This window comes from Triticum urartu, chromosome 2, assembly GCF_003073215.2.
Source record: "Triticum urartu cultivar G1812 chromosome 2, Tu2.1, whole genome shotgun sequence".
Taxonomy (NCBI): Eukaryota; Viridiplantae; Streptophyta; class Magnoliopsida; order Poales; family Poaceae; genus Triticum; species Triticum urartu.
This window is the reverse complement of record NC_053023.1, coordinates 710,473,999-710,493,180: the sequence shown is the minus strand read 5'-3', so window position 1 is coordinate 710,493,180 and position 19,182 is coordinate 710,473,999. Positions and strand designations below refer to the sequence as shown.

General features: G+C 45.3%; 2 protein-coding genes and 1 long non-coding RNA gene across 3 annotated transcripts; 2 read left to right on the top strand and 1 right to left on the bottom strand.

Annotated features, from left to right (window-relative positions):
- Positions 1-5,406: 5,406 nt before the first annotated feature.
- Positions 5,407-9,640, bottom strand: LOC125539983. The gene is made up of 3 exons (XR_007297130.1): positions 9,511-9,640; positions 7,988-9,425; positions 5,407-5,959 (listed from the first exon to the last, which is right to left on the bottom strand). It is a non-coding gene; the product is annotated as an uncharacterized LOC125539983 (long non-coding RNA).
- Positions 9,641-10,192: 552 nt separating this feature from the next.
- LOC125534264 (subtilisin-like protease) lies at positions 10,193-12,424 on the top strand. The gene has a single exon (XM_048697526.1). It carries the CDS (start codon positions 10,193-10,195, stop codon positions 12,422-12,424), a length of 2,232 nt encoding a protein of 743 aa, XP_048553483.1.
- A 2,210-nt stretch (positions 12,425-14,634) lies between these two features.
- LOC125534263 (subtilisin-like protease 4) lies at positions 14,635-16,875 on the top strand. The gene has a single exon (XM_048697525.1). The coding sequence runs from the start codon at positions 14,635-14,637 to the stop codon at positions 16,873-16,875; it is 2,241 nt and encodes a 746-aa protein (XP_048553482.1).
- Positions 16,876-19,182: the final 2,307 nt, after the last annotated feature.

Genomic DNA, 19,182 nt, shown 5'->3' with positions numbered 1-19,182 from the left:
ATAGTTTTTGTAATCTGAAAAATATAAAAACAACAAGGTAACGAATGATAAAAGTGAGCGTAAACGGTATTGCAATGTGTTGAAACAAGGCCTAGGGTTCATACTTTCACTAGTGCAAGTCCTCTCAACAATAATAACATAATTGCATCATATAACTATCCCTCAACTTGCAACAAATAGTCACTCCAAGTCACTAATAGCGGAGAACAAACGAAGAGATTATGGTAGGGTACGAAACCACCTCAAAGTTATTCTTTCAAATCAATCCGTTGGGCTATTCCTATAAGTGTCACAAACAGCCCTAGAGTTCGTACTAGAATAACACCTTAAGACACAAATCAACCAAAACCCTAATGTCACCTAGATACTCCAATGTCACCTCAAGTATCCGTGGGTATGATTATACGATATGCATCACACAATCTTAGATTCATCTATTCAACCAACACAAAGTACTTCAAAGAGTGCCCCAAAGTTTCTACCAGAGAGTCGAGACGAAAACGTGTGCCAACCCCTATGCATAGGTTCATGGGCGGAACCCGCAAGTTGATCACCAAAACATACATCAAGTGGATCAATAGAATACCCCATTGTCACCACGGGTATCCCACGCAAGACATACATCAAGTGTTCTCAAATCCTTAAAGACTCAATCCGATAAGATAACTTCAAAGGGAAAACTCAATCCATTACAAGAGAGTATAGGGGGAGAAACATCATCAGATCCAACTATAATAGCAAAGCTCGCGATACATCAAGATCGTACCACCTCAAGAACACGAGAGAGAGAGAGAGAGATCAAACACATAGCTACTGGTACATACCCTCAGCCCCGAGGGTGAACTACTCCCTCCTCGTCATGGAGAGCGCCGGGATGATGAAGATGCCCACCGGTGAGGGATTTCCCCCTCCGGCAGGGTGCCAGAACGGGTCTAGATTGGTTTTCGATGGCTACGAAGGCTTCTGGCGGCGGAACTCCCGATCTATTCTGTTCCCCGATTGTTGAGGATCATAGCAGAAATTTAAAATTTTCTACGCATCACCAAGATCAATCTATGGAGTAATCTAGCAATGAGGGGAAGGGGAGTGCATCTACATACCCTTGTAGATCGCTAAGCGGAAGCGTTGCAAGAACGCGGATGAAGGAGTCATACTGGCAGCGATTCAGATCGCGGTTGATTCCGATCTAAGCACCGAACAACGGCGCCTCCGCGTTCAACACACGTGCATCCCGGTGACGTCTCCTACGCCTTGATCCAGCAAGGGGAGAAGGAGAGGTTGGGGAAGACTCCGTCCAGCAGTAGCACGACGGCGTGGTGGTGGTGGAGGAGCGCGGAACTCCAGCAGGGCTTCGCCAAGCACTACGAGAGACGAGGAGGGAGAGGGATAGGGCTGCGCCAACAGGGGAAGAACTTCGTATGTAGGGCTGCCCCTTTGCCTCCACTATATATAGGGGGAGAGGGAGGGCTGCGCCCCCACCTAGGGTTCCCACCCCAAGGGGTGCGGCAGCCCTAGATCCCATCTAGGGTGGCGGCCACAAGGGAGAGAGGGGGAGGCGCACCTGGGGTGGGCCTTAGGGCCCATCTGCCCTAGGGTTTGCCCCCTCCCCTCTTGGAGGCGCCTTGGGCCTTGGTGGGAGGCGCCCCAGCCCACCTAGGGGCTGGTCCCTTCCCACTATTGGCCCATGTAGGCCTCCGGGGCTGGTGGCCCCACTTGGTGGACCCCCGGACCCCTCCGGTGGTCCCGGTACACTACCGGTGATGCCCGGAACACTTCCGGTGGCCAAAACCATACTTCCTATATATCAATCTTTACCTCCGGAACTCCTCGTGATGTCCGGGATCTCATCCGGGACTCCGAACAACATTCGGTAACTGCGTACATACTTTCCCTATAACCCTAGCATCATCGGACCTTAAGTGTGTAGACCCTATGGGTTCGGGAGTCATGCAGACATGGCCAAGACAACTCTCCAGTCAATAACCAACAGCGGGATCTGGATACCCATGTTGGTTCCCAGATGCTCCACGATGATCTCATCGGATGAACCACGATGTCAAGGATTCAATCAATCCCGTATACAATTCCCTTTGTCTATCGGTACGATACTTGCCCGAGATTCGATCATCGGTATCCCGATACCTTGTTCAATCTCGTTACCGGCAAGTCTCTTTACTCGTTCCGTAACACATCATCCCGTGATCAACTCCTTGGTCACATTGTGCACATTATGATGATGTCCTACCGAGTGGGCCCAGAGATACCTCTCCGTTACACGGAGTGACAAATCCCAGTCTCGATTCGTGCCAACCCAACAGACACTTTCGGAGATACCCGTAGTGTACCTTTATAGCCACCCAGTTACGTTGTGACGTTTGGCACACCCAAAGCACTCCTACGGTATCCGGGAGTTGCACAATCTCATGGTCTAAGGAAATGATACTTGACATTAGAAAAGCTTTAGCATACGAACTACACGATCTTGTGCTAGGCTTAGGATTGGGTCTTCTCCATCACATCATTCTCCTAATGATGTGATCCCATTATCAACGACATCCAATGTCCATGGTCAGGAAACCATAACCAGCTATTGATCAACGAGCTAGTCAACTAGAGGCTTACTAGGGACATGGTGTTGTCTATGTATCCACACATGTATCTGAGTTTCCTATCAATACAATTCTAGCATGGATAATAAACGATTATCATGAACAAGGAAATATAATCATAACCAATTTATTATTGCCTCTAGGGCATATTTCCAACACCGATCATTTTAGGGTATATGGGTATATATATAGGAGGAAGAAGTACGTCAGGGGAGCCACGAGGGGCCCATGAGGGTGGAGGGCGCGCCCTAGGGGGGTGGGCGCGCCCCCCTACCTCATGGCTCCCTCGTTTCTTTCCCGACGTGCACTCCAAGTCTATCAGGTTGCTTTCCTTCCAAAAATAACTTCTCCAGAAGGTTTCATTCTGTTTCGACTCCGTTTGATATTCCTTTTCTTCGAAACACTGAAACAAGGGAAAAAACAGAAACTGGCACTGGGCTCTGGGTTAATAGGTTAGTCCCAAAAATAATATAAAAGTGGATAATAAAGCCCAATAATGTCCAAAACAGAAGATAATATAGCATGTAGCAATCAAAAATTATAGATACCTTGGAGATGTATCATATATCTTGGTATGATTGATCAAATCATTCACGAGCTTGACAATTGGTTTGATGAGGTTAATATGGCATTACTTATTTCCATATCAGCTTTGAATCCCCTCAATTAGTTTGCTTCTTATTATGCATTCGAGGTAACGAGACTTGCCGAATTCTACCCCTGGACATATCAAGCACGGATTTGGTAAGGCTCTGTATTATTGGTGAGCTCTCTATTATGCTTGTTGAAACAACTATTATTGGTGACAATGTGAAACTTCTATGCTCTCTATTATTGGTGAGCTCTCTATTATGCTTGTTGAAACAAGTATTATTGGTGACAATGTGAAACTTCTATGCTCTGTATTATTGGTGAGCTCTCTATTATGCTTGTTGAAACAAGTATTATTGGTGACAATGTGAAACAAGAGATTATATGTTTAGAGATGTAACTATTATTGGTGAGCTCTCTATTATGCTTGTTGAAACAAATAATCATGATCTTTACGACTTGGTACACTTACTCATCAAAGTTGGCACTGATGTCGCATCTTTTGCAATAAATCTAGTGGAAAGTAAATTGGGAAATAGTATGAGTGATGATCTCTTGAATGATTGCTTAGTGACATTTGTTGAACGGATGTGTTCTTTGAAGTAAGTGAAGATAACATAGGTGAGGCTTTCATGGCAATGCAGAAGCGTAGTCTTCCTAGTATTGTAATTTTCTTCTTTTGTATCTTTCATGTAAACATATTTGTATTGTAGTTGAGCACATTTGGAATATCCTAAACTAGAATGTTGCGAGACTTGAATTTAGCTAATATTTCAATTCTTTTGCCACATATTGTATGCCACTTTGATTAGATAATTTTTTTGGAGTGTGCACACCATTCATTTAATTCCTGGATCCGGCACTACCCAGAACCCAATCGAACCCCTTCCTCCCCACTCACATCCTCCTCCCCCACACCCTACTACCCTGGCACCGCTCCCATGATTGTTGTCCGGGCTATTAGGGTCCTCCCGCCTCTCCACCTCGTCACTATGCTTGCCCTTCCATCCACTCCACCATGTTGAGTCAATCCCTAGTCGCCCCACCTCCGTCCCCTCGATCTCGTGGCCACCGTCAGTTCACATCACCAGCATTGTCCATCCGGAGGCATCCCACCTCGCCTCCACCATTGCAATCCCTTTGAACGAGGAATCTGTCTCCCAACTCCCCCTCCTCTCTTCTTAGGTGCGCCCCTTAACCAATGATGTCTATGCCGAACACCTTGGACACCAAGTGTTTGGTGAAATCACTGAACATAGCATATGTCATTTTCGACAAATTTGTTGTTCATTTGCATGGAAACACGATGGATTCAGATGATGATAATTCTATAGTGACTTATTGAATCTTTGTCATCAAAAAACAATCCGGACGACGAACCGGTGGTGATGATGAGTGGGCTTGATGAAACTGAGAAGGAAGAGGAGCATGTCATCAACTTCAAGGGTTCTACATTGGGATGAATTAAATTAAATTTAAGTTTGAACTATATAGTTTGGAAATTATGTTTGAATTGTGATATTAATCTTTGAATTATTTTTGCATCCTAATACTTATCTTTAAATTACTTATATGGAAAATCAATGTTGAAGCGAAAAATTTCGTTTGAAAAAAAAGGATCATGCAAGCAAGGGAGAAGTAGGGGGCGCCAGACAAGCAGAGTATGACGTGGACAATTAGGTACTGAATTTGGCCCACACCCTTGGAGATGCCAACTTTGGTTCAAACTGGAAGAGTACGTCATTCCAATGTGCGCAAGCTGAAACACATCTTGATGTCGGGCACTTTTGAGCACATTGAACTATCGATATGACTGAGATCCCTCACAAAGGCACAATGACGCGGTTATCAAGGGTGCGCTCTACCACTCAACTAATAGTCCGTCGTGTGGGCCTCCCAAAGTACGGCGTGCTATGCCAAAAGCGAGAAAAAACTATATCCATTCCTTTTTGACATTCACATGCAATCACATCACAAAGGGAAAGGGGGCACGTGCCGGATCGCATCACCATCAACTACTAATTTGTTACGATATAAAGATAGAGTGTGGCTAGATCTTAGTCGATTGAGACTTAACAAAGTCTCAATAAAGTGACAGAACACATAATAGAGAAGAAAGAAAAAGAATTAAAATTTGTTTACACGGATCTCCACAAGATCTCATGGGTATAGTTAGTCTCAGTCGATTGAGATTTAACAATCCCGATAAGGGTAATACAAGCCCATGAACTTTGTCTTACTTCACCTTAAACGAAAAGAAGACTTTCATATCAAGTTTAACTGCATGCCTTCTTTTTGGCCGTGAAGTATATATGTTGGATGGGAGCGGCTACAAGTCAATCGACTGACTCTACAATTGTGTCAGTCGATTCCTAAAGAAGAGCAGAATGATGGAAAGCAAAAGAAAATTGACTGACCTGAACTAAGCGTCAGTCGAATCAGCCCAAAAGGTAAAAAACATCACTGATCCAGCGCTGAAACCCCTTTTGATGTTTTGCCATCTATACAACCCAAAATTAAACGGGCCTGACCCTGCTAAGAAACCAAACCCACTACCTTCAGAGATCTGGATCCAGCTCACGGACATATAACTAGGTCTTCTTCCTTGCCCCTCCTTCCCCCATCACCAGCGCCACCATGGACGCATGAACAAAACTCGGATACTGCCACCCTCTGGTGTCTCGATAGATCTCCATCCTCTACATTTCTTCCATGCTATGTTCTTCTCCTCCGATTGCCCAAAGTTCTTGTAGGGAGAACTAAACTTGTAGTAGTTGTTCAACAACAACAAATAATTAGAAAAGTTATATTCTGTCTCTTTACTGCCCAGCAAAAAATGATGAAACTGGAACTAGAAAAAGATAGTGACAACACCAGAATACACATTTGCTGTTAGAAATTCAGACAATTGAACAATACAAATTCATACTATAACTTATGACTAAAAAATAACATGTTTGTACTTGTACTAAAAGATGTTGAACTACAAGAAAGGCAGAACACCCACCTAAAGGCAGAAATTGAAAGTTTAATCATAAGAAGTAAAATTGCGCCTGTTTGTAATACAAGTTGTTGAGCTATAAGTAGAGCAGAACACCACCCTAAAATCAGAATTTAAAAAATTTCTTCATATGAACTAAACTTGCATATACATAAATTTGAACTTGCAATTGTTGGTCAAGAGCAACATATAAAAAAAATAGTGCAAATAGCATGTGTACATAATTAGAAAAGTTAAACGTAACATCTACCCCCCTAGTTCAATTACAAAATGTTTGAAAACAGCTAAGGCAGAACACCTCGGTAAAATTTGCAAGTAGGGAGAACTAAACTTGTTGTAGTTGTTCAACAACACATAATTAGAAAAGTTATATCCTGTCTCTTTAGTGCCCAGCAAAAAATGATGTAACCAGAAATAGAAAAAAATAGCGAGAACACTTGAATGTACATTTGCTGTCAGAAATTCAAAGAATTGAACAATACAAATTCATACTACACTAAAAAATAACATGTTTGTACTTGTACAAAAAAATGTTGAACTACAAGAAAGGCAGAACACCCACCTAAAGGCAGAAATTGAAAATTTAATCATAAGAAGTAAAGTTGCGCCTGTTTGTAATACAAGTTGTCGAACTACAAGTAGAGAAGAAAACCACCCTAAAATCAGAGATTAAAAAATTTCTTCATACGAACTAAACTTGCATATACATAAATCTAAACTTGCAATTGTTGGTTAAGAGCAACATATGAAAAAAAAAATAGTACAAATAGCATGTCTACGTAATTAGAAAAGTTAAACGTAGCATCTACCCCCCTAGTTCAATTACAAACTGATTGAAAACGGCTAAGGCACAACACCTCCGTAAAATTTGCAAGTAGGGAGAACTAAACTTGTAGCAGCAAAAACATTGGGGAGATATAAATGTACACTACATGCATACTTAGGCTCTTATAATAAGTTAACAAAATAAATGTTGTAGTTATCAATTCAAAAACATAATTAACATATAAAAAACAGATAGGTAGACTATGAAAATTTAAGAACAATATCAAGCTAGTGTAATAAAAAATTATATTATACTAGTCTTACATGAAACTTGCACACAAAGAATAACTGCAAAAAATAACAAATGGTACTGCTATCTTTAAATATTTCTAGACATACTAGATATACTAGCCAAAACATCATGGTTAGAAAAAAACATTAATATACAGATAAAACTTGCACATACATATTTTTTACAAATACACATCCACAAAGGTAGTTAACCAAAAAAGAAGAAATCATAGGATGAACTATGGAAAAATTAGTACAGTTTCAAGCTGATTAAAACAAGTTAATTCACCAAAAACTACCAGAACTAAAACTTCATGATGTTGTGTTTACATCAGTGTATTTCAAAAGGGAAACATGGGTAGCTCTAATTTATACAGATAAAACTTGTACACAAGTAAACTAAAGAAAGTATGTTTTTTATTTTCTGACAAAGAAAACTTCTAATGTAAACACAACATAAATCCTTAATACAACCTATAAAAATCCTTTTTACAAATTGCACAAATCCAATACAAGAAAATTGCCCTTAACACAATCTATAAAATAAATGATTAATATAACTACAAACAAAGACAACCTAGTCAAAGAATGGGGAACGAACCCTTAATTCAACAAGTTCCGTATTAGCCATGATTATACAAAAGAAATGTAGAAACTAAGTAAACATATACGGATATATTGATGTCTACAAAGAAAATATAGCTATAAAGAAATGATTGATACAACTCACCATCCGCATGAAGCAATCCTCGTCAAGGACAACATCAAACACTTGAGGAAATCCTCCAGGTGGCTCGAACGGCAGGCACGGCGCACGGGCAAACCATACATACAGAAAATAAAAAATAAAACTTAAATAAAAAGGAAAAATTATCTAATTACCCAACAGGGGATAAAAAACCCAGAGAACCTAGATGAACTATAGAACACAAAAAAAATACATTCTAATTAAAACATAGGATAAATTGGACATAAAAAAAAGAAAACTCAAAAACTGAATTCCAACTCTAGGTAGATATCTTCAAAGAAGTGAAGATGTAAATAATACAACGAACCAAATTCATGAATATAAATTGAAGATATTGCATGATCATGGACCTAAATTTGCGTAAGTTGCTCAAAAGCAAAGAGTAATCATGCAAGATTAGGCAAATCACTTAACTGTATTCTACTTAGATTAAAATATGCACACAGAATATCAAAAAGAAAAAGATCACCGGCATTTATTCATTTTTGAAAGATTATGTTATTTCTTTTGTTTAGAGGTTATCAGGACAGTTTAAATCTACCTAAACTACACATGCGCCCTTTAAAATTTGCAGAAATCCAATACAAGCAAATTGCTTTACAAAAATACAAATACAAATACAGCCATGCTATACCAGCTAGGAACAAGCATATTATAAGTGCAGGGACCAAAAACTACAAGCACCAGTATACTAAAAAAGCTATGTACAGAAATATTACAAATACAGGAACTAAAAATAAAAACATCAGCATAATAAAAATATAAGAACAAAAAGATAGTTAAAAAACTTTTAAGGATTTGACATAACATAGAGCATACACACACTGCATGCAAAAACTCACGAAATCAAATACGGCCAATAGTGACACGACCTATGAATAGCATTAGATTAACAATATAAATAAAAAGGATTTGACCTTTCAAGACATACATATCTAAGATTAACGAAAAAAAAACCTTACTAAATAAAAATCAGATCAAATCTCAAAAGTAAACTTAACATGCCAACGGTCAGAGCAAAATATAAACACAACGAAAATCCTAATCTAAGCATGATAAACAAAGAACCCTAACCATACTACTCGTACTACCACCATAAACACATATCTGTAGAAACCCTAATCAGTAGATCAAATCTGAAGAAAACAGATACCCTAACTGAAACATGATAGACAAGAACCATAAAGATCTACTTGTACTACCCCAACAACAAAAGAACCCTAACCTGGCAGACATTGGAACAGATCTGAAGAAAACAGAATCAATAGAGAAAGCATGCTACACAAGATAGCATGCTAAACAAGAAACCCTGACCAAAAACTACTCAGAAAGAAGATTCAAGACAAAAAAATATACCTGGAAAAGAGCAAAAGCACCAAAGGAGATCTCCTAAACCAAGAAAAACGTCGAGATGCAAATCCTGCAAATTTTAACAGCAAGATCTTAGTCTCTTCAGAAACTAAAGCAGAACTAGATAGGAAGAGGAGAGGACGAACTCGACGAACCCTAGCTCTGCATAGGAAGAGGAGACGACACATGGAGGAGAAGAGAGACTGAAACTGAGAGGGGAAAGTGACTGACAGGATACTAGAAGCGAGGAGATAAGAGACAAGAACGGCCGACGCTCGGTATCCACAGCAACGGGCTGGGCTGGCAGCCTGTTAACGGGAGCCGAACCATCAGAAAACGGGCACCCGAAAGCAGAACGAGCCCGAACACAGAATCGACTGAACCACAACAAAGCGTCAGTCGATTTCGACGCAGCCCAGCTGGACCAGCTAACACAGGAAAAAGAAAAATAAGGCACAAATCTCAAAGCAAAATCCAATGACTAGTAATTCGACTGAACCAAAACTAAAAAGTCAGCTGACTTGAAATGTAGCTAACTTGATGTTGGATCGCCAAGGACGTGACGAGGACCATTGCATCACACTCTTATAGCCTAATAGCTAACTCCCATCCTTGGCCAGTTTGCCTAGTGCACGCCGCGGAGCGGCAATTCCCAAGCAAGTCCTCCTCGCAAACATCTCCCGATCGACGTGTCGGCAGCACAGCTCCAAACCTAGCCCCGATCCATGCCTCGACGACAACAATGCCGGCCTCCAGCTAGAACAAGAACGAGAGCCAGCATTTATAAAGGCCATGCACGCACACATACTGGGAACGTAGCAGAGCAGGTAATTAGCCATGGGGAGCCTAGAGCTTTTCTCGCTTCTCCCCTTCCTATTGTTCGCCCTTGTCGCCGCCGGGGAAATCGAAGAGCTCAACACGTACGTCGTCCACGTTCAGCCCAAGGAGAACCACGTGTTCGGCACACCCAGCGACCGGAAGGAGTGGCACCAGTCCTTCCTCCCCGACAATGACCGTCTCGTCCACTCCTACCACCACGTCGCGAGCGGCTTCGCGGCGCGGCTGACGCGGCGGGAGCTCGACGCCGTCTCCGCCATGCCCGGGTTCGTCGCCGCGGTGCCGGACGTGATCTACCGCCTGCGGACCACGCACACCCCGCGGTTCCTCGGGTTGAACACGGCTCTAGGCTATAGGAACCCGTCCGTCGGGTCCGGCGATGGCGTCATCATCGGGGTGCTCGACACCGGCGTCTTCCCCAACCACCCCTCGTTCAGCGGCAAAGGGATGCCGCCGCCGCCCGCCAAGTGGAAGGGCAGGTGCGACTTCAACGCCTCCGCGTGTAACAACAAGCTCATCGGTGCCCGGAGTTTTATCAGTGAGGGTAGCTCTTCCGGCGGGCCTCCGACCGACGAGGAAGGGCACGGCACGCACACGTCAAGCACCGCGGCCGGAGCCGTCGTGCCGGGCGCTCAGGTGCTTGGCCAGGCCAATGGCACCGCGTCCGGGATGGCGCCCCGTGCGCACCTCGCCATGTACAAGGTTTGCAGCGAGGACGGATGCGCCAGCGTGGACATCCTCGCCGGCATCGACGCCGCCGTGTCCGACGGCTGCGACGTCATATCCATGTCACTCGGCGGAGAGTCGGTGCCCTTCTACCACGACAGCATCGCTGTCGGCACGTTCGCCGCGGCGGAGAAGGGCATCTTCGTCAGTATGGCGGCCGGCAACTCCGGCCCGAACTACACCACGCTGTCCAATGATGCGCCATGGATGCTCACCGTCGCCGCGAGCACCATGGACCGTTTGATCAGCGCCCAAGTGATCCTCGGAGATGGCCTCTCCTTCGACGGCGAGTCGGTCTACCAGCCCGACTCCGTGGAGGCCCCGTTGGTGTACGCCGGCGCGAGCTCAACGCCCTTGGCCCAGTTCTGCGGCAACGGCTCGCTGGACGGCTTCGACGTCAAGAACAAGATAGTGCTCTGCGAGCGTGGCGGCGATGTTGGGAGGGTTGACAAGGGCATCGAGGTGCTAAGAGCCGGAGGCGCCGGCATGATTCTCACCAATGAGTTCATCGACGGCTACAGCTTGCTCGCCGATGCGCACGTCCTGCCGGCGTCGCACGTCAGCTACGCCGCCGGAGTGGAGATCAAGAACTACATCAAGTCCACGCCCAACTGTACGGCCAAGATCTCCTTCAGAGGCACGGTCCTCGGCACGTCGCCGGCGCCGGCGATTACCTCCTTCTCCTCCCGTGGCCCTAGCACCCAGAACATGGACATCCTCAAGCCGGACATCACTGGCCCTGGCGTCAGCGTGCTCGCCGCGTGGCCGTTCAAGGTAGGCCCGCCGACATGGTTTAACGTGTCAACCGCACCGACCTTCAACATCATCTCTGGCACGTCCATGTCGACGCCGCACCTTGCTGGTATCGCCGCGCTGATCAAGAGCAAGCACCCTGACTGGTCGCCGGCCGCGATCAAGTCCGCCATCATGACAACCGCCTACGTCACCGACCGCTCCGGCACGCCAATCGTCAACCAGCAGCACAAGCCCGCCGACTTCTTCGCCATGGGCGCCGGCCATGTCAATCCGGACAAGGCCGTGGACCCCGGTCTGGTCTACGACACTGCCACCGGCGACTATATCGGCTTCCTCTGTGGCATGTACACGGACCAGCAGGTCTCGGTGATCGCGCGCCAGTCAGTCAACTGCTCGACCGTCCAGAAGATCCCACAAAGCATGCTGAACTACCCGTCGATCTCGGTGTCGTTCGTGCCGGACTGGTACCCGTTGGCTCCAGTGATAGTGGAGCGCACGGTGAAGTACGTCGGACAGGCGGAGGCGGCGATGTACCAGGCCCACGTCGACATGCCGGCGAGCAGCTTCGTGAACGTCACCGTTACTCCGAGCGTGCTCTGGTTCAGCCACGCGACGCCGGAGCAGAAATTCACGGTGCTCGTGTTTCCGCTCAATGCCACCACAACGGCGGTGCAGGGCGCGATCCGGTGGGTGTCAGAGACCCACACCGTGAGGAGCCCCGTCTCGGCCATGTTCCCCTCACAGCACTAGAGCTTCCTCGATCCACTTGACTACTTTCCTTTTGTTTTTTTAACTACGTTCCATCGACAGGCTTCAGTAATATGGGTTGGGAATAAAAATGTAAGGGTGCATGTTTGAGTTGATTTGTATGCCAGCCATGGCATTTGCCAATCTGAGGTTCCGATCGAGGGTCTTGACTACTCTATTTGTGTTCCACTCTGTGTTTGTTCGGCCGTGGCATTGCCTGGCTATAGCCAGATCTCAAATGTCAAATCAAATCAATTGAGAAGCAACTATTGTTCAATCAGCTCACATTAGCTAGCATATGACCTTGATTGTACCTAGAATTAATGTCAGGACACTAAAATCCTCTCCAAGTTCGAATGGGGGTATTCCGCTGTCTGAGCAGAATTTTGAGTTCTATGGGATAGAGCAAAAGGAGTCCCGTGGGCACCTACGTAACCCGGTTGATAGAGTTTGCATGGATGGATTTGATGTCGGCTATAGGTTTCTGATCTGCTCAGAAGAGCTTTAGAATGAATTCAATTTTTTCGAGCAATTTGTTCACTTGGTATGCGACATATTGTCCATTTTGTCCCCTCATAGGGGTATAAGACATGTGGATTTTTAAAGTGAGTCGGTGAAGAATGGAAAGGGAGAGCAATGCTAGTGATCCACAGGCTCGCTAATGCAAAATTGATGCTATAGAAATCACTAATGTACAAGAACAAACATATAGCTTGTTTGAAAGAAGAGAGAAAGGTAGTGAATTTAAATGTCAAGCAGGCCTTAAGAGCGGGGATAGAAGAGATTTAGTTGTGCTATCAGTCATAGGTAGATGTGTAATTTTGCATCCTCTCTTGCAATTTTTTATCAGGTGATTTATGTGAAAAGCTATGAAAATGTATGGGAACGCTTTTAGAAATTATCTGGACAACTTTTGGAAATAACCGAGAGCACTATCAGAGAAACCAATTGCAGAAACATTTGTGATCAGTTAAACCTAATACAACATTACAACAACGCCATCAACAAGCTAAGCAATATGTTAAGAATACAACTATTAATCAAGAACACTATCGTAATTATTTGGATTTAAGTCCTCAACATCATGTCATTCATCGTCGCTGTTATAGATGACTTCATTGTTATTGGCTTCTAGATGATGTAGCTCTTCAACAATTTTAGAAGAAACACTAACCCTGTCTTCATTATTAAGCTCAACATTTTGGAAATCATCATCTTCGTCATCTTCATCTGCTCCTTCAACAAGAATAAAATCTTATGAAAAAACATCGTCATGTTAATAGGGTTTCAGAGCTCCTTCATCTGCACTATAGTATTTTTTTGGAACATCATATCAATGTCTCTAGTTGATAGGCAGAACCACCTTCCATGGATTACCAAATTTGTGTCCTCCAAGTAAAAAACTTGTTCTAGCTTTGGCTGCAACCATCAATTGGTCCTTGTACCAAAAGGCAGACATATTTATGCTTTTAAAGAACCCATCCGATTGCACCCTCGTGGTGCTCTTACTTCCAAGGTCAAGCAAATCACACTAAACCAAATATATTGATCTTTTACCATGCTTGGTTTCCATGTATTGCAAGTCAAGAACTTGCTTCATAACACCATACAATTTAGAAAAATATTTTAATATGGTACAACAGCGCGTATACTATATACTTAAATAGTTGATCCTCACAACAATAACTCCACTTGATAGTCACTGACCCAGGTAACCTTATGTTAGTACAAGACGACAACAAACCAAAAAAAAAATGACTCCTCGACTACGTGTTCAAGAAGGAATCACGGCACATCCACAAAATAAACGACCATCAACTGCAATCTTTAAAAGTAGAGAAAATAAGCGAGCGCGGTGCTAGCCCCGCAAGAAAGGAGGAGGAAGTGGCGGACTGATCGATTGCTTGCCGCGTGTCGCACGCGCGTGCGACCGGCCCAGTTTTCAGCCGGCCAGCCGTATTTAATCGTTTTTTGTTTCAAATGATACGTTTGAGTGTCCATGACACCCTCGATCGGTTTGTCTTTGCATGCCGCGGAACGTGAATTCCCAAGCAGTGTACCCAATCATCCATCACCATGTCCCAGCTCCAAAGCTCCTTTGTCTCAAACTCTCGACCACAACAATACCTCCAGATAGAACAAGAAAGGGGCCCGGCGTGTATAAGGACCATGCACGCACACGCACTGGACATGCCAGACCACGTACATTAGTCATGGAAAGCTTCAAGCTGTCCTTGCTTTTCTCCCTTCTCGCCTTCCTCCTCCTCGCCATTGTCACCGCCGGAGACGAGCTCGGCACGTACGTCGTCCACGTGCAGCCCCAGGAGAACCGCCCGTTCGCCACCATTGACGACCTGAAGGCGTGGCACCAGTCCTTCCTCCCCGAGCATGGCCGTCTCCTGCACTCCTACCACCACGTCGCGAGCGGCTTTGCGGCGCAGCTGACGCGGCGGGAGCTCAAAACCGTCTCCGCCATGCCCGGGTTTGTCGCCGCGGTGCCGAACGTGATCTACCACGTGCAGACGACGCACACGTCGCAGTTCCTCGGGCTGGACACGACGCTGGGTGTGAGGAACTTGTCCGTCGGCTCCGGCGAAGGCGTCATCATCGGGGTGCTTGACACCGGTGTCTTCCCCGACCACCCCTCCTTCAGCGGCTTCGGCATGATGCCGCCGCCGGCCAAGTGGAAGGGGAGGTGCGACTTCAACGGCTCCGTGTGCAACGGGCACAAACTGATCGGTGCTCGGACCTTCATCACCAGCGGCAACCCCAGTGCTCCTGGCGCCGCCCCCGTGTCGCCGATCGACGGGAATGGGCACGGCACGCACACATCTAGCACCGCCGCAGGATCAGCCGTGCCGGGTGCTCAGGTGCTTGGGCAGGGCAACGGCACCGCGTCCGGTATCGCGCCCCGCGCGCACGTCGCCATGTACAAGGTTTGCGACGCGAGCGGTGCCTGTGCCGTTGTAGATGTACTCGCTGGCATCGACGCCGCCGTGTCCGACGGCTGCGACGTTATATCCATATCTCTCGGCTTTCCTCAGCGGCCTTTCTACAATGATAGCGTCGCCGTCGGCACGTTCGCCGCAGCGGAGAAGGGGATCTTCGTCAGTATGGCGGCTGGCAACGCCGGCCCGAGAAACTCCACAATATTGAATGAGGCGCCATGGATGCTCACCGTCGCGGCGAGCACCATGGACCGTTTGATCATCGCCAAGGTTATCCTTGGAGAAAACCTCTCGTTCGACGGCGAGTCGCTCTACCAGCCCGACAACTCGGTGGCTGCCCCGTTGTTCTACCCCGGTGCGAACTCAACGCCCTCCGCCCAGTTCTGCGGCAACGGCTCGCTGGACGGCTTTGACGTCAGGAACAAGATAGTGTTATGCGACAGCGGCAACGTCCTGCCGGTGGAGAAGGGAGCCGAGGTGCTGAGAGCCGGAGGCGCAGGCATGATTCTGGCCAACGAGTTTTCCCAGGGTTACATCACGTCCCCGGTCGCGCACGTCCTGCCGGCCTCGCGAGTCAGCTATGCTGCTGGAGTGGAGATCAAGAACTACATCAAGTCAACGCCGAACCCGACGGCCAATATCTCCTTCAGAGGCACGGTCCTCGGCACGTCGCCGGCGCCGGTCATCACCTACTTCTCCTCCCGTGGCCCCAGCGTCCACAGCCCCGGCATTCTCAAGCCTGACATCACGGGCCCGGGCGTGAACGTGATCGCGGCGTGGCCGTTCCATGTCGGCCCACCGTCGATTGACCTCAGGCCGACCTTCAACATTCTCTCCGGCACGTCCATGTCGACGCCGCACCTTGCTGGTGTCGCCGCCCTGATCAAGAGCAAGCACCCCGACTGGTCGCCGGCTGCGATCAAGTCCGCCATCATGACCACCGCCGACGTCACCGACCGCTCCGGCACGCTGATACTCGACGAGCAGCACAAGACCGCCGACCTCTTCGCCGTGGGGGCCGGCCATGTCAATCCGGAGAAGGCCGTGGACCCCGGCCTGGTCTTCGATGCCGCCGCCGAAGACTACATCGGCTACCTATGCGGCATGTATACGAACCAGCAAGTCTCGGTGATCGCGCGCCGGGCGGTGGACTGCTCGGCCGTCAAGGTGATCCGAGAGTACCAGCTAAACTACCCATCGATCTCGCTGAGGTTCCCACAGACATGGAGCCCGACGTTTGTTATTGAGGTAGACCGCACTGTGAAGAACGTCGGAGAGGTGCCAGCCACGTACCACCATCAGGTCGACATGCCGGCGGACAGCCCTGTGAGCGTCGGCGTTTTCCCGAGCTCCCTATTGTTCACCGAGGCGGACCAAGTGCAGAAGTTACAAATATTCGTGTGGGCGACCAACAGCAGCGCCACGGCGGTGCAGGGCGCCCTACTGTGGGTGTCGGAGAAGCACACCGTGAGGATCCCCATCTCGGTCACCTTTGCCGCAGAATAGAGCCCGGTCTACTGGATAACTAACATCGTCTTCTGCAACGTCAGTTGTTGCTTAGCGTCAGACACGCGGGAGCAGGAATTAAAATGTACTCCCTCCGATCCAAAATAAATGCCGTGATTTTGGTTCAAATACGACCAAAACCACGACACTTATTTTGAATCAGAGGAAGTAGCCGTCAATGTTTAAATTGATCTATGTCCCCAAAAATTCTTTGAGGTCAATACTTGAAATAGGAACTTTTTTTACATGGTAATATGCGTATCATTTATATCATACAGGTCATAGTATAAGCCATGTAAACACTGATCTGACAAAATTAAAAAGACAACAAAACAAAGGAATATCAGCCAAGAAGAAAAATTACAATCAAGATTAAAGAATCCTATGTGTTTAACACCAAAAGCAGGGTATTTACCGAGTGTTATTTTTATAAGACACTCGGCAAATAATTTAAAAGCAATAAAGTGCATGTGAGTACATTTTTAAGTTTATTTTACGAAGGAAGCTACTAATATATATATATAACTACCTAAAATATTGATTTTCCTTGAATTTATAGATCATTTTATGTACATGTTGTTCAAAATTGAATATTATTTGATAAATGGCTAGAAATGCAATTCATGTCTTAAACAAATAGCAAAACGTTCCCAAAGAATGCCAAAAACTTTCATTAGTAACACAATGTACGTAATATATGTTCCATGTGGAAAAAATAAGGGATGTTTTGGATAAAAGCCGTTAAGTGCATTTGTAGACATTTAAGGATATAATTTAAATTTGAAGTGCAAGTGCATGAAAAAGTTGGCAAAAATGGATTAAAAATCCTATTTGTGTTCTTGTGACTATGCTTAGGCCTTATATAAGAAAAGAAAATTCCAAGCATGAGGATGCCAAAATCGACCTCGACCATGGAGCTTATTGTATTTTATTCCAAAAACGCAAACAAAGTAACAAAAACATGAAACTTGTCATGGCGCCACTATATGAACCCTATAGGTTCTTTAAAAAGTTAGAAGGTTTTGAGAAGTTTGTGACATATGTTTTGAAAACGAACCATCTCCCACAAAGAATCATGATTTTGAGAAGGAACAAGTTGGGTTTAAAAGTGAAGGGTCAATTGCTTCATCTTTTGACCCTGAAACTTTTTCCACTCAATATACACCATCATATGTTTAATGTCAAAATATGGCACATTTGGCAATTCGTTCACTATATTTAAGTCATCAAGTGCATTTTAGGCATTTAGTATATATAATTCAAATTTGAATTACAAGTATATTGAAAAGTTGACATAATTAGGTTTAAAAAAAATCCTATTTGTGTTATTGAGTCTATCTTTAGACTTTGTCCAAGAAAAGAAAAAAAGAATTTGAACGTGGAGGTCACTTGTTTTTTAACTCCGAAAAATGCAGACGAAGTCTGAAAAACATGAAAGTTGGCATGGTGTTGTTATATGATCCCTATAGGTTGTGGTAAAAAATTAAGAAGATTTATGAAAATGTGTGAAGTACACTGCTTGAAAACTGAACAATCTCCGAGAAGAATAATGGTTTGAGAAGGAACATGTCGGATTTGAAGGTGAAGTGTGGATTGCTTCATCATTTGAGCTTGAGATTTTTTACACTCAACATACATCATCACATGTTCCATGAATTGTTTTGGCCTTTTCAGGATTCGTTTGCTATATTCAAATCATTAAGTACATTTTCGGGCACTTAAGGGATATAATTTAAATTTGAATGTTCACAACTGTTAAACCAAAAACTCAAAAAAATGAGCGTTTACCCCGGCGCCACTATTGGCGGCCTCAATCCTGCGTCGCGTCGCTTGCTTCCTTCTCTCATCAATCGACTAGCCTAAATTAAAAAAATCAGGCAATTTATGTAACAATCCGGGGGTAATCCTATTGTCGACACGTAGGAGCTGGAATTAAAATGTACTCCCTCCGGCCCAATATAAATGCCGTGATTTTGGTTCAAATATGAACCAAAACCACGACACTTATTTTGAATAGGAGGAAGTAGCCGTTAATGTTTAAATTGATCTATGTCCCCAAAAATTCTTTCAAGCCAAAGATTCCTCATCCCTACCACTACATGAGTTTGGATTTCCTTCCCCTTTTTCATGTAGAACGCACTCCTGAATCAAACACCTGAAACTGTTTCCTTCTACATTCATATTGGGCGCATATCTAATGTGCACAATCTAGCAAAATATGGTTAGCTTACTGGCCCTGTTCCTTAAGCTCGGTATTCTTTCAAATTAGTTGGTTTGCAAGTGTTGAGTAGTGGTCGATTTGATTGG

Excerpts from the sequence above, each read along its gene's own strand:
- LOC125534263 (XM_048697525.1), top strand. The coding sequence starts at position 14,635 with ATGGAAAGCTTCAAGCTGTCCTTGCTTTTCTCCCTTCTCGCCTTCCTC.
- LOC125534264 (XM_048697526.1), top strand. The coding sequence starts at position 10,193 with ATGGGGAGCCTAGAGCTTTTCTCGCTTCTCCCCTTCCTATTGTTCGCC.